Source organism: Callorhinchus milii, unplaced genomic scaffold (genome assembly GCF_018977255.1).
Source record: "Callorhinchus milii isolate IMCB2004 unplaced genomic scaffold, IMCB_Cmil_1.0 Scaffold24, whole genome shotgun sequence".
Taxonomy (NCBI): Eukaryota; Metazoa; Chordata; class Chondrichthyes; order Chimaeriformes; family Callorhinchidae; genus Callorhinchus; species Callorhinchus milii.
The window spans coordinates 1,948,404-1,962,463 of record NW_024704765.1 but is presented as its reverse complement, the minus strand read 5'-3'; the positions used below and the strand labels follow the sequence as shown (position 1 = coordinate 1,962,463).

At 46.0% G+C, this 14,060-nt stretch overlaps 1 protein-coding gene across 1 annotated transcript in view; it reads right to left on the bottom strand.

Moving 5' to 3' along the window:
• Positions 1–1,413: 1,413 nt before the first annotated feature.
• The window catches only part of mtor (mechanistic target of rapamycin kinase), a 178,275-nt gene continuing 165,628 nt past the window's right edge, over positions 1,414–14,060 (bottom strand). Inside the window, exons 45-58 of the mRNA XM_007897779.2 lie at positions 13,507–13,641; positions 12,395–12,569; positions 11,224–11,359; positions 10,985–11,132; positions 10,513–10,635; positions 9,686–9,768; positions 8,670–8,742; positions 7,902–7,976; positions 6,194–6,329; positions 5,152–5,217; positions 4,485–4,565; positions 3,573–3,653; positions 2,680–2,785; positions 1,414–1,883 (exon numbers count right to left, since the gene is read on the bottom strand). Of these exons, the coding sequence (XP_007895970.1) occupies positions 1,868–1,883; positions 2,680–2,785; positions 3,573–3,653; positions 4,485–4,565; positions 5,152–5,217; positions 6,194–6,329; positions 7,902–7,976; positions 8,670–8,742; positions 9,686–9,768; positions 10,513–10,635; positions 10,985–11,132; positions 11,224–11,359; positions 12,395–12,569; positions 13,507–13,641 (1,434 nt within the window). The 3' untranslated portion in view covers positions 1,414–1,867. The remainder of the gene's footprint in view (positions 1,884–2,679; positions 2,786–3,572; positions 3,654–4,484; positions 4,566–5,151; positions 5,218–6,193; positions 6,330–7,901; positions 7,977–8,669; positions 8,743–9,685; positions 9,769–10,512; positions 10,636–10,984; positions 11,133–11,223; positions 11,360–12,394; positions 12,570–13,506; positions 13,642–14,060) is intronic.

Sequence of the window (14,060 nt, the reverse complement as noted above, 5' to 3'; positions counted from 1 at the left end):
CTAATGGGCTATTATTGGGCTACTGTTTGGTTGGCTTTGGACGACACACGTGTCCTTCCTGGAGGCCACGTGGCTCCTCCCAACTCAACCGCAGACTCACAGCACAAGAGGAGGCCATTCAGCCCATCAAGTCTGTGCCGCTCTCTGAAAAGAGCTTCCAAATCAACCCCACTCCCCCGCGCTCTCCCCACAGCCCCATCAACCCCACTCCCCCCCCACACTCCCCCCCCCCCCCATAGCCCCACTCCCCCACACTCCCCCCCCATAGCCCCACTCCCCCACACTCCCCCCCCCATAGCCCCACTCCCCCACACTCCCCCCCATCCCCCCACAGCCCCACTCCCCCACACTCCCCCCCATAGCCCCACTCCCCCCCCCCCCCCACTCCCCCCCCACAGCCCCACTCCCCCACACTCCCCCCCCCCCACAGCCCCACTCCCCACCCCCCCACAGCCCCACTCCCCCACACTCCCCCCCCCCCCACAGCCCCACTCCCCCACACTCCCCCCCCCCACAGCCCCACTCCCCCACACTCCCCCCCCCCACAGCCCCACTCCCCGCTCTCCCCCCACAGCTGATGAACCCGCACTTTTCTCCCTGTTCACCCTATCGAATCCCCTCATCATTTTGAAAACTTCTATCAAGTCTCCTCTTAACCTTCTCTGCTCCAAAGGAGAATAATCCTTTATTATTATTGATAAAAATACTTGCGTTTGACATAGCCTTATCACGTCTCCACTACCCACTGCAACCACTCGGTTGGCTCCGGCCTCCTGTCTGTCCCCCCCCACACCCCACACCCCCCCAATCCGCTCCGTCATCAGCGGCTGCATTTTCAGCCACTGCGCCGAGTTTTGGAACTTTCTTCCCCCGATCCCTTTGTCTCACCCCCACTTCCCCTCTCTCAGGTCACGGCCAAAGATCTTCCTCTTCGACGGTGCTTGGTGGCACCTCCACTCTCCCCCCATCTCGGGGTTAGGCTGTTGAGCGCTTGGAGATGCTGCCGCACGTAAAGGGCCTCTGTATAAGTAGTTGTCGGTAATGCCTGTTTAGGTAGTTGCTGTTTTTTTGTGCATTGTGTGAATTGATATCGACGGCATTATATTTCCTGAGCTCTGCTTGGAGGATCGTGCTTTCGACCTCCCTGCTTCCCCCGCCTGCCCTCCACCCTCCCCCACCCCGACCCCCAGCTTGGGTCCGTAACGCTGTCTGTTCAGCGCCTTGGGACGTCCTCATGAGGTGAAAGGCGCTTTACAACTGTAATTTGTTGTTGTTGATGTCGTTATGACGCTCGTTATAAACTGAGATTTGAGTGAATGGACCCAAATCATCTCTTTATAACAATTCAGTCTGCATCCGTTGTTAAATGTTAGTGTCGGCTTCATTTTAAATAGACATTTAATCTCAAACAAGTTCTGGATAGACATCTTTATTGGCGTTATACATCACACCAGCATAAGGAATTCATATTCAATAGTCTTTCAGTAATTATGAGATCTATCGTTTCAGTGTGATCAGCTTACGTGGGCGAGTTTAGCTCACTGCTAGGAATTTCCTTGATCATTTGGACCATTGATCTTCAACTCTATATGAGGGCTCGATGTGTCCAAATGAGGAACAGTCTTCCAGCACAACTGCTGCTTTTGTGTGTGTGTGTTTGCGAAAGTTACAATGCTCGGCTGGAGATTCTCAGGAGGTAGATGCATCTGAGAGTGTCACAGGCTGGAGACCATTGATTGACGTGAGCACAGGCAGTTCTAGGCGATGATTTGGATGCCAGGTCCAAGCCCATTTTGGAATAAATCTATCTTATCTACAAGAATTCACATTCATCCGTGAGACAGGCTCCGGCACTTTTCAAACACTTTCACCAGAAGGGACACCTGTAGGCAAAACAATATAGAAAAGTTCATTAATCCACAGCAAAGTGGTCAGGCACCTCATAATGCTTAGACTGAAGGCGTGGATGGCACCCCGTATTAATCAGTGTGCTTTGATTTGTGGAAGAAGTTCCTCTTGTTTGGCTCATAAAAGTCACAAAGGAGATTGAGCAGTGAAAGGTAACTGACTATTTTTGCGTACCTCAGGCAATGTTTTACGAGTTACAGCCCGAACATTTTCTGAAAGCTAATATTATTTAATATTAACTTAATTCGAGAGCATCAATTTAAGATAGTAAACGAGCAAATGGGGAGCTTAAGAGAAATTCCTTCATGCACAGAGTATTTAAGATGATAGTTGAGGCAAAATCCATATTGGCCTTCAAGTAGACAGATAATAATAATAAACCTTGATATAGCACCTTATCATGTCTTTGAGACGTCTAAAAGCTCTTCACAGAATATACGGTGAAGTGAATTGATTGTATATTTTGTGGGCGAAACGCAGTAGCCAATTGAGCACAGCAGTGACCTACAATCAATGGTGCATTGAGGATAAATCTACCAGAAACCAGGGTTAGTGAACCGTAACGCCATTAAAGAAATGACAAAGGAAGCATTTTGTGCCTCCGTAAAAAGTACAAGCGCTGCGTCCTTCTGATCACGGTGGTGTTAGCTGAGACTTCATGGAAGGCTGTGGCCACACTCAGTGGTTCCAAGTTCCTTTAGCGGCTCTCTACAGACTTATTTTTTCGACATTACAAGAACAAAGAATTGCCCCATGGCGTGCAAGACTCACCATCCAATGTAGCACTGACACAAATTCTCATGAGATGTGGCCTGTTTAATCAGCAGCTCGACCTGAGTGGGGACGTCTAGTGTCTCATCATGTGCAAAGTCACGACCTGAAACGTACATCAATCACTGTCTGTCATTGTGGGTCGCATTCGTCTAACTGGAAATGCAGATTGCTTCACGATTAGAAGAGTGAGAGGTTTGGCTGAAGAAAGCCCATTGCATCTCGTCCTTCCACAATACTCACCTTACCATCTTCCCATCACAATGTTGAGCTTTATTTCACAATTCTGTGAATACCATATATTTGACCCTGACTGTCAACCAAATTGATTCCCCATCGCCTTCTCCTCACCCCACTCCCTCCCTCCAATCTCTCACAATACCTCAATTCAGGACCTGTAGCTAATTGGTTTAATATAACTTGCCAAAGCTTCTGAATCTGACTTCAAGATTCTCACACTTGTGTTCAAATCCCTTCACTGCCTGGCACCTCCCTCCCTCTCCGACCGTTTCACTCCCCAATCCACCACTCGGGGCCTCCACTCGACTGGCACTAGTTCCTGAAAGCTAATCCCTCGCACCCTCCGCCCCATTGGAGGTCGCACTTTCAGTCACTACGCCCCAAAACTCCGGAACACTCTCCCTCAATCCCTCCGCCTTGCCCCCTCTCTCCCCTTTTTCAAGTCCCGCCTGAAGACTTTAGGATTATGGCCGCACCCCCCCACTGACTCAGAGTCAGGCTCCGCCACTGTTAAGCGCTCTGAGACGCTACCCTGCATGGAGGCCATATATAAGTCCAAGATGTTGCTGATGTTGAATTTGTGAAGAAATAAGTTCGGAAACCCGCAGCACTTTACAACATTGAAAGAAAAATGTCAGTAACTAGGGGCTTACCAGTGAGCTTGTCTCTGACGCGGTTAATGATTTGAATAGCTTTTTTATTCAGAGCCTCTGGCTGCACCAACCCATCTCCAACTGAAATAGAAAAAACAGGTCACCCACCAACACCTACAATACTAGCAGCTGTCTGGAACCAGTCATGTGTGTGTATGTGCGCGCATGCAAGTACGTGAGGCCATAGCTCAAATGAACAGGAACAGGCTTGTAATTTCTTCTGTGTGCTGCACATAGGAATATAATAATAATAATCCTTGCATTTGATATAGCACTTTTCACGTCTTCTCGACATCTCAAAGCGCTTAATAACGTACATGGAACAGAGTTGCAAGTAAAGAAGGCATTGAGGGGATTTAGATGAGTGGAATCATTCAAAAGGGAATTGTATAAATACCTGAACAGTAAAAATATTAAGGCATATGGGGAAAGCCAGCATGAAGGTGCTGGAGACCTGCTCCTAACACTGCTGGAAGGAAAAAAATGTTTTAAAATGCTTTACAGAGATTACAGAAAAGGAAAATTATGGGGAAATAACAGGGGAGTGGGACTAGATGGTGGCTCTTTCAAAGAGCTGGCACAGGCACGATGGGTCGAATGGCCTCCTTCTGTGCTGTAATATTCTAAGCTTCTATACTGTCAAGTGGGGCAACCTTTCTTTGTAGGAAAACACGCAGCAAGATCCTATACACCGCCATGAGGTTGAATGACCAATTTATCTGGGGTATTGTTGGTCAGGACACCAGGAGAAACTCCCCTCTGTTTGTGAATAGTGCTAAGGGATCTTTAACTTCCACTGGAACAGACAGACAGGACTGCGGTTTATCCCTTCCAGCCCGGCACTGCAGTGTCAGCATAAACTCGAGGCTCAACATACAAATTTCTGCAGAAAATCAGTCAAGTTAAACTTACTGAAAGAATGGATGGACTCAGGTACTGTGGTTCCTGGTTTCTTATGAGTTGGTTCTCCAAGCTCCACTCCATCCAGGATTTCTGAAATAAAACATTAAAGCGAATCTCAACACCTTCATCGACAGAGAATTTGTACCTGGTTCCATGGAACAATTTAAAAAGTACCGCCATTTAACGAGAGCTTATCTCACTGTGAGCCATCTTTGTAGATCGCTGAGCTGGCTCCAAGGTGACAAGCTTGAAAACATCATGATGTGATCGTGCAAACCCTCTGTTGAGGTCTTGGTAGTTCGCTTTCTGTTAGGCAAGCAGGGTGCATCCCTCCAAGAAAGGAGCATGCATTCAATTCCACACACAGAAGCTTCCATTTATAGATGGCATCCATATGTGGAACTCTGGTTTGGATTATATCTACACATAGAAATGGGCTTCCACACGGATCACTTTGTCAGACGCACATCAGTATCCCACAAACAGCCAGACATTGTCAAAGCCGCTGGCTAACCCCCCACCCTCCAACAGTAGATTGGAAAATAATTCTAAGTTTGTGGCAGTCTGAGTTGAGTCTCCGTGAATTTAACTTTCTGTGAAAAGTTCTCAATTGATTTGCTGTGGCTGATTGGGAACTGAAGTCAAGGAGGCAGTGTTGTGTGATTGACTGACTCACCGACTGACTGACTAGTTGAGTAAGAGTCTGTCCTGGTCCTGGAACGTTTGATTCCTTTAATATTTGCTGGAGGGGGAAAAAATTTAAATATTACAGCGACCGCAAAATTGTACAAACAAACCCTTAGCTTGTTTCTCTAAGCTTTAAAGATGATGTGAAAAGGTCAGTGGAACTTTGGATGACTCATCAGATACTATTGATCAGCCGGCTCAAATATCCTTACACAATAACAGCGAGAGAAGGAGCACAATAGTTCACTAAATTCAATGCAACTGTATGAAAGCCAGCAAGGCAACGGGTGGGAAAATTCACAGAGGACATATCCATAATATAAATTGCAATTAACTACCCATAGCAAGTCTTACTGTGTACTCCAGTACTCCAGCTCACTGGCTAACACACAGCAACTGCAGTGAGATCTCAGAACATGGAGTCTAATTTATGATAGCCCTAAACCTAGATTTGTTGTATTAATCACAGCTCCTGGGTTGCCATATTTGCAGGAAAGGACAGCTTTTGGCTCATTGGGCTGTGTCGTAAATTTCACCCAGGCAACAAATTTGGAATTGCAAATATTGCTTTTTGAACTCCCGTATATATGATTTCTCACAGTACAGCTATTTGATTGTGATATAGGTTGTATTGTAACATAATGTATGCAGTCATTTGCACACAGCAACATCACACAAACAGCTGTGAAGTGAGTGACCAGTTTTATTTGGGGGATTGTTGGCCAGGACACGGGGAGGAACTCCCTTCTCATTTTGAATAGTGCAGTGGGACCTCGGTTTGACGATTCGTGCAAAGGATGACACCTTAAACAATGCAAACCCCTCCCCCTCCCACAGCCCCCAACACCGCAATGGAGTGTCAGTTCAAAGTCTCAATGTGGGGTGTGAAAGCACAACCGTCTGACTCATGAGATGAGACTGCGACTGACTGCGTCAGGCTGACAAATGCCTCACCCACTTTGTACACAGTGTTTATTAGAATATGCTGACAGTGATCAGTGTAATGCAGCTATCGCCTGTGCTGCACTCACTGTCCATGAGCCTCCAGTTCAGCAGTGGGTCGTACACAAAGGCCTCGAGCACAGCCATCACGCTATCTCTGTGCTCCCGGAGCACCTCCATCACAGTGTGGCACGTGATACGATAGTTCCCGTCCAACCCCGTCACCTTAAAGCAAAGTTATATGATAGGAAACCAGTTAGGGGTAGAGAACTCCACTAGTAATAATAATCATAATTAACCTTGTATTTGACATCGCAGCCTCCAGATGTCTCAAAGTGCTTCACAGAATATACTGTAAAGTGAATTGACTGTATATTTTGTGGACTAACACAGACACAATGAGCAAAGAGCACCAGTTCCAGCTCGGAATCCCTCTGCCTCACCTCACCTTTAAATCCTCTTCTTTTTGATTGTTCTTTGGTCACTTCTCACCCCCACCCCATTTGTTGTTGCTGTTGATTTCTGAATCAACAACAACAACAAATTACATTTGTAAAGTGCTTTTCACGTCGGGAGGATGCCCCAGGACGCTGGACAGTCGGGGAAATGGACAACCCCACCGCCCACCTCCTCGAGCTGTATTCCGGGTAAAGGGGCACAATCTTTGGCTCCAGGAAACGGAAACAGGGGACGTGACCCAAAGGGGAAAACAAGATGGCGGCACAATTTATTACAATCGAGTGTCAGACCAAACCATTGCTGATTTGGGGGACAGGGCACTGGGGTCTAACTCCCAAAGACAAGGTTCAATTTGGCGCTGTGATATGTATTTCTGGTGATAATTTTGAAATTGAATATTCCATTTTTTATTCATGACTGTTTATTTCTCAATTCCATAATATGGAAGGTTTTAAACATGTGCAATCAAAAATTACAAACAGGCGGCCATTCAGCCCATGTCTGTGCTGGGGCTCGCTCCCCCACTGGAGCTCTCTACCCTAATCCCATTCCCTGCTCTCTCTCTCTCCCCGTCGTGTCTGTGCTGTGCTGGTGCTCACATCAGCTCCTCACTGGATCGCTTTGATCCCAATTTTCTCATCATATTAACATGACAAAACAAAAACCTTGATAAATTGGCTATTTCTGAATCAACAATAAATTAAATTAGGGTGGCCGAAGAGGAGGGTCTTGAGAGGGGCTTTGTAGGAGGCGAGGGAGGGAGCAAGATGAAGGGACTGTGGGATGGATTTTCAAAGGGTGAGGGCAGAGAGGCTGCCGATGGTGGGGAGGATCGGATGGGGTAAACCAAGATGGGGGGAATCAAGATCAAAAGGATTGGTAATAATAATCCTTGCATTTGATATAGCACCTTATCACATCTTCGAGACGTCTCAAAGTGCCTTCACAGGATCCAGATGTAAACAGAAAGCTGACCTTCACATCCATCTCTCACCTCTTACCCTCTCTCTCTGTGTGTGAAGCCTCCCCAGGCTCTATTCACTTGCTCATACCCTCCACTCTGCTGGTTAGGGTTGTTGCTTGATTCTCCCCTCCTCCATCAGTGGCTTCAGATATAACGCTCCAGCTCTCTGGAACTCTCTCCATTATCCCTTCCATTTGCTGCCTTCAAAACCCTCTGAAAAACTCTGAAAATCTCTAGACTGTTAACTCTCAAATCCCTTTCCTCTCCTCCCTCCGTATCATTGTTGTGAAGTACTTTAGACGTTCATTCCTATGCTATACAAGTGTTTCTATATATTTTACATCTTACAAACGAACAGTAAAGCAAGGTATTACCTCCATAGCGTTGGTTAACATTCTGGTCAGTCTGAAGGGGATTTTCTCTGGAAACTTTTCCCTGGTCATAGCAACCTGTGGTCAAATAGATTAGTCAGATAGCACAAGAGACCAGATACGGGAATGGACCCTTTCAGAGGAGTATAAGATCCTACCTGGGATTGAGAAATTAAACCAGGGTTAATACTATCAGATAAACACAAGCAGCAGCACATGAGGGCACAGGCTCACGGAGCTGTGGGAGCTGTGGAGGACAATATCAGAACAGACACCTCTAGAATAAGTTATAAAAATGGTAGCTGAGACCAGGACTCATTAAGAAATAGCTCAATGCTGTGTTGGGAAGATGACTGGTTGGTGTTCTGGGAAGATGAGATCCTTTTCCATCTGAACCTCTCTTGTGATGTATTGCGGTTTTGGTAAACAGAATGGCATTCCTACCAGATTTAGCCTTAGCCAAGGTTACTTATTAGCAAGGTAAACAAGAAAATTTTGCTCCATGGGGATGTGGGGCTGTATTCCATTAAGGTGTTGCAGCAGCACAGGAAGTGTACTTTCAACCCAAACTACTCTGTCCCGGTATATCGCTATTTTAGGCGTAGGGGCAATTCCACACTCCCTCTAAATGAAATAAGCAAAACAGATTGTGGCCGACACCAGCTCAGACCATCCACCTCCTAAACAATACCTGTGTAACCTGCCTCATGAACCCAGTAAGATCATCCATGCTTCATGTACTCCCTGTTCGTGCTACAATCCCCAACTCACCTCAAAACAGTCACCAAAGTCAATGTGTAAGATTTTCCCGCTAAGTCTGTCCAGCATCAGGTTTGAGGGGTGTCTGGGAGAAAAAAAGCAGAAGTAATCACACATATTCCTGGGAAGCAGGTAGAATGTTAGTGAAGCGATGGGCATATCGGGAAAATGAGCAGTGAAGTTCCTTTAGACATACACAGTCACTACACTTCATAGAAATCTTGTGAAACTTTTGAGATGTTCATCGTTTCTAGGCGTTACATCAAATGCAAGGATTATAATAATTGAGGGTATTCACTAAGAATAATAATATTCTTTGTATTCAATGTAGAATTCGTGGAGTCCTGTAGCTCAGTGGTTAGAGCACTCGCTTTGCAAGTGAGAGACCTGAGTTCAACTCCAGGCAGAGGGCGAAACCTTGGGCAAGTTTCCTCACTCCACACAGAGCCTAATAATAATCCCTCCAAAACCACAAACAATAATAAATTGGTCATTTTCAATCTACGACTGTTTGTGGGACATTGCTGTGTGCAATTGGCTGCCACGTTTGCCCACAAATATACAGTCAATTCACTTTACAGTGGGTTCTGTGAAGCGATTTGGGACGTCCTCCCGACGTGAAAAGCGCTATATCAAATGCAAGGATTATTATTATTATTAGAATCTTACAGCACAGAAGGAGGCCATTCAGCCCATTGTGTCTGTGCTGGGTCTTTTGAAAGAGCTACCAACGAGTCCCACTCCATGCTTTTACCCCACAGCCCTGCACATTTTTTTTTTTTAAATACCTATCTAATTTTTTGGAGATAATCAACACAGTGACCATTTTGTACAACAAAGTGCCATAAATAGCCACGAGATAGAGGAGGATGGTAGCAAAGGGTATGAAACTTCGTAGGTAATTGGTGTCAAGTTTAGTCACTTTCTCAGTCAGGAAAGTGATGATTCTGGAAAAATACAGTATAGGGCAAAGGTAGGAACTGCAGTACCCAGTAATCTTAACGGTATGATTGCAGTATCCTCTTTACCTGTCTCCCAATCCGAGGATGTAGCCCACCATTGACATCACAGCTAAAGAACGGGTGTAATTGGTTCTTCGGTCAAACCACACCTGTAGAACAGGTCATAATTAGCAATCTCATCAAATAGAAATGCATTAGAATCAAAATCAAGACAATTACATCAGCGGAGGAGTGGGAGAAAACGGACGTCTCTTTAAGGAAAGCAGCGTAGTCACTACACTCGATTGTAATTACTGTGAAGCATTGACCGGTTTCAACATAATCGTAATCTTAAAATTAGAGCCAGGCCATTTAGGAGTGAAATCAGGAGGAAGTGTTTCATCCAAGGTTTAGTGGAAATCTGGATCTCTCTCCCCCAAAAGGTTGTGGATCCATTCACATTTTCAAGACTGAGGTGGATAGATATTTGTTAGGTCAGAGTATCAAAGGATACAGGGCAAAAGCGGAATAATTGGAGTTGAGGGACAGATCAGCCATGATCTAATAGAATGGCGGAACAGGCACAAGGGGCTGAATGACCTGCACCTGGTCTTATGTTCCTATTATAGAGTTGTTTCTGAGTACCAGCGTCTGCTCCATCCAACCTCTGCTCTAACCACACCTAGAGCTCCTGCCCCATTCACCCTCAGCCCGTTATGTAAACTGATATAAGTGAATGTGAGGGTAGACGGATATTAAGTCCCACTAAATAGTCTCACAGTGACTGACAGACAGTCAAAATGAAAAGTTCCACCTGCCGAACTTTGCACAAGGTGCTAGCGACAGGCCAAGGCGCTGTTACACTGAGCAGAGTGGAGGATTATGCTGAGTGTGTGACTGGAGCCAGACGTCACCTCGGAGCTGGGGCTTTTCAGCCAAAGCAGCTTGGCCAGGTCATCGCCAGCGGTGTTGTTCACAGCATGCTCAAACACCTCCACCTTCTGCATCAGGGTCAGATGATCGTAGTCAGGAGCCATCTGCGGGTACAACACACATTCATTTTCGTCCACAAAATTACAGTCACTCCACTATACAGTATATCCTGTGAAGCGCTTTGAGACGTCTAGACAACGTAATCAGGGGCTGTATCAAATGCATTGATTATTATTATACTCTTACAACAAGGTAATCAGTTAACCTCAGAGCCACCCCTGGTTGCTGACAAAAACAGTCACTGCCCTCGATAGTAATTACTGTGTTGCTTTGGCAGATTTCAACATAAATCAATATCAGAATTCTGAGTGTCAGTGTCGGCTCCATCAATCTCTGCAGTATCCACACATCCCCATCTCCCCCTCAGCCCCTCTCCCCCTCAGCTCCTATTACCCTCAACATGATGCGATGCTCGATGTTCAACAGGATTTTTTTCTTCTCCCTGTAATCCCTGATGAGGGCGTGTAGTGTGTCGCAGTGTGGGACCCAGCCAATCAGCCCCGAATTGGTGGACAGAGGAATGACAGCGTACCTCTGAATACTGGAGGGAGAAGGAGAGACATTGCAGTCAGAGGTCTGAGCTCACCTATGTACCTCCCAGGGCCGAGTGCAGTGCTGTAGAGCTTGGATACCTGAGGTTCTTGCGCAGAGAGGCGGGGTCATTCGCCAGCAGCGTGTTGACCAAACCAAAGAGCTGCATCACTCGCTCGTCCTGACGGAGGTCCTCGTGTCCCTTCAGCAGAAACATGAACTCGTGCCCGTTGCTTCCTACAGGGACATGCAAATAATCACGTCAAACCCTCCTGTCACATTCCGCTCAGTGCTCCAGGTATCAATAATAATAAACTTTGCATGTTACAGTGCCTTATCAAATTTTCGAGACGTCTCAAAGCGCTTCACAGAATATACTGGAAAGTGAATTGACTGTATATTTTGTGGGCGAACACAGCAATTGCGCACAGCAGCGTCCCACAAACAGTCGTGGATTGAGTGACCAAATTTATTTTTATTATTTTTTTGAAGGGATTATTACCCCTAGGAAAAGTGATCCGCTAATCGACTAACATCGGGTTCCTACTTACTGCTGGGTAAACAGAATGAACGTGTGAATTAAGAAACTTCCTCAATATTTCGCCCTACCCAGGAATCAAACCCAGGTCCGCTTGCGAGGCAAGTGCTCCAATCATTAAGCTGCAAGACTCCACAAATTGTCTTTGATGGTCACAATTATAGTGTGATATATCCCAATATTGCAATGTCATTGTGAACATCGGCCATTTCAGCCTCCGTTTGGCCCGCCCACAATGAATGCTTCTCACGGCTGAGCAACATGTCCTTGGGAGATGCCTCTTTACATCTGCTCAGTGAGTTGCTCTCCTACCTCGGGCTCAGTAATTGTGGAGTTAAGCCCTAAGTCATTTAGACTGATACCAGACGCCAACTACTCTAATCCTATTTCCCCCCAAAATCCATTGATGCTCTGGGATGCTATTCCTCCTGAAGTGAGTTGCATTTTACTAACATTAATATTCCTCAAGTATTTATCCAATTCATCAAAACCATTCATATCATATTTTATTTTATATCCCCCCACTCACCTTAACTCTCTCTGCTCCAGCAAAAACAAATCACTGTATTGGAGTTATAGGCTGGATAGTGAGTGCAAACTCCAGGGACTTAAAGCTACAACCTTCTGGTGGGAGTGCTATCGACTGAGCCAGCGTGACACCCTTGATATATACTTGTTGTATCTAGATGTACAAACCAACCAACCCCCACCCCCTGGCTCAACACGTCACCTACCCATGATAGTCAGCTTCCTTGGTCGCTGTTTGGAAGTGATGACCTGCAGCGAGGGGGCGATGGACTGAATGCGGATGATCGGTTGGTTGGGATCGTAAGTCCCGGGTACAGCCAACTCTAAGTCTCGGCACATGAGCAGTTTGGGCGACACGTACTGCAGTTCCAGAGACGTGAGCTGCAGAGGATAATACAACTGTTAATTTCCCTGTGTTGCTCCATAATTATCCTTATTACAACAGAACACAATTAAAGACTCAATTCGGCGTACAAACAGCCAGAGTTTGTCTGTCTCTCGCAGTGAAGAAGCTTTTTAATATAATCTTGTTCCAGTGTTTACTCATTCTGCTTCTGAGGATTAGCTCAACATTTCTTTTCAGGATCATCACACGGAGATTTATTCTGTGCAGCAGCGAGTCCCCGGTTACATTTTTGTGCATTTCTTGAATTACTGAGCAAGGTTGGTTGATCTCTCTTGGTTGCTATCCAGCACCTCCCTGCTGGAAGCACGTGTGTGAGGCTGAGGAACGATGGCTCCTGCTATCAAAATTGCGTGACATCATCTCACTGTCAAGGTTGTCATATGAGCAAGGCACTGGAGTGTGTCCAACAGGACAAGAAAGAATCAGACACTTTCTGGAGATGATGGCTGGGGAGTTATTTATTGTAAATAAATGGCCTGCATCATGCCCCCTGCTCTACCCACCCCATCATTACCGGTTGGGCTTTTGGGCTTTCAGCCTATCAACCCCACCCTCTGGAACTCACTCCCTCGCTCCACACCCCCCCCCCCACCCCCCTCTTTCAAGATCCGTCTCAAGACCTTCCTCTTTAACTGATTCCTTCAGTCATCTTTCCCCTTCCCACCCCCTCGGCTCCCTCCTCCTCCTCCCTGTATAGCTGTAGATTTGTAATAAATACAAATAAAGTGCCAACAATAGATGGGCTCACGTATAGAAACTCTCGGCAAATATTTCCTTACATTATAAAATGATAACTTAAACAGTTTAAAGATGTTCCTTTTGCTGTCTGTGACTCAGGCCTTATTAACGATTTCCATTGCTTTCAGATCCGTGTCTGAAACCTTTAACAAAATGTGAATCGAGTGCTCCCACCTGTGGCAGCTGCTTTGAAATGCGACGGAACACATGGTAGTAGAGATCCCAGGCCTGGGTTAGATCCTTCACGTTGCCTGATCTCATATATTTCCGACACCATTCCTGAGCCTCCATCAAGTCTCTGCCGTACGCCTGGGAGAAGAATAAACTCCACAAGTTTGTCAAATGTTCTGAAGTCAAAATACAAATTCCACTAAGTCCAACCTGTCAATCAGGTGGAGGCCTGTAGCTCAGTGGTTAGAGCCCTCGCCTCGCAGCCGAGAGGACCTGGGTTTGATTCCCGGGCAGGGCAAATGAAACGTTGGGCAAGTTTCCTTATTCCACACGCCTCTGTTTACCCAGCAGTAGGAAAGCAATAGTTAGTTGATTGGTGGATTGATTTTCCGGGGATAATAATCCTTCAAAATAAATAAATAAAAGTATAAATAAATGGTAAAGTGGTCACTCAATCCACGATTATTTGTGGGACGCTACTGTGTGCAATTGGCTGCCGTGTTTCGCCCATAAAATATACAGGCAATTCACTTTACAGTATATTCTGTGAAGCGCTT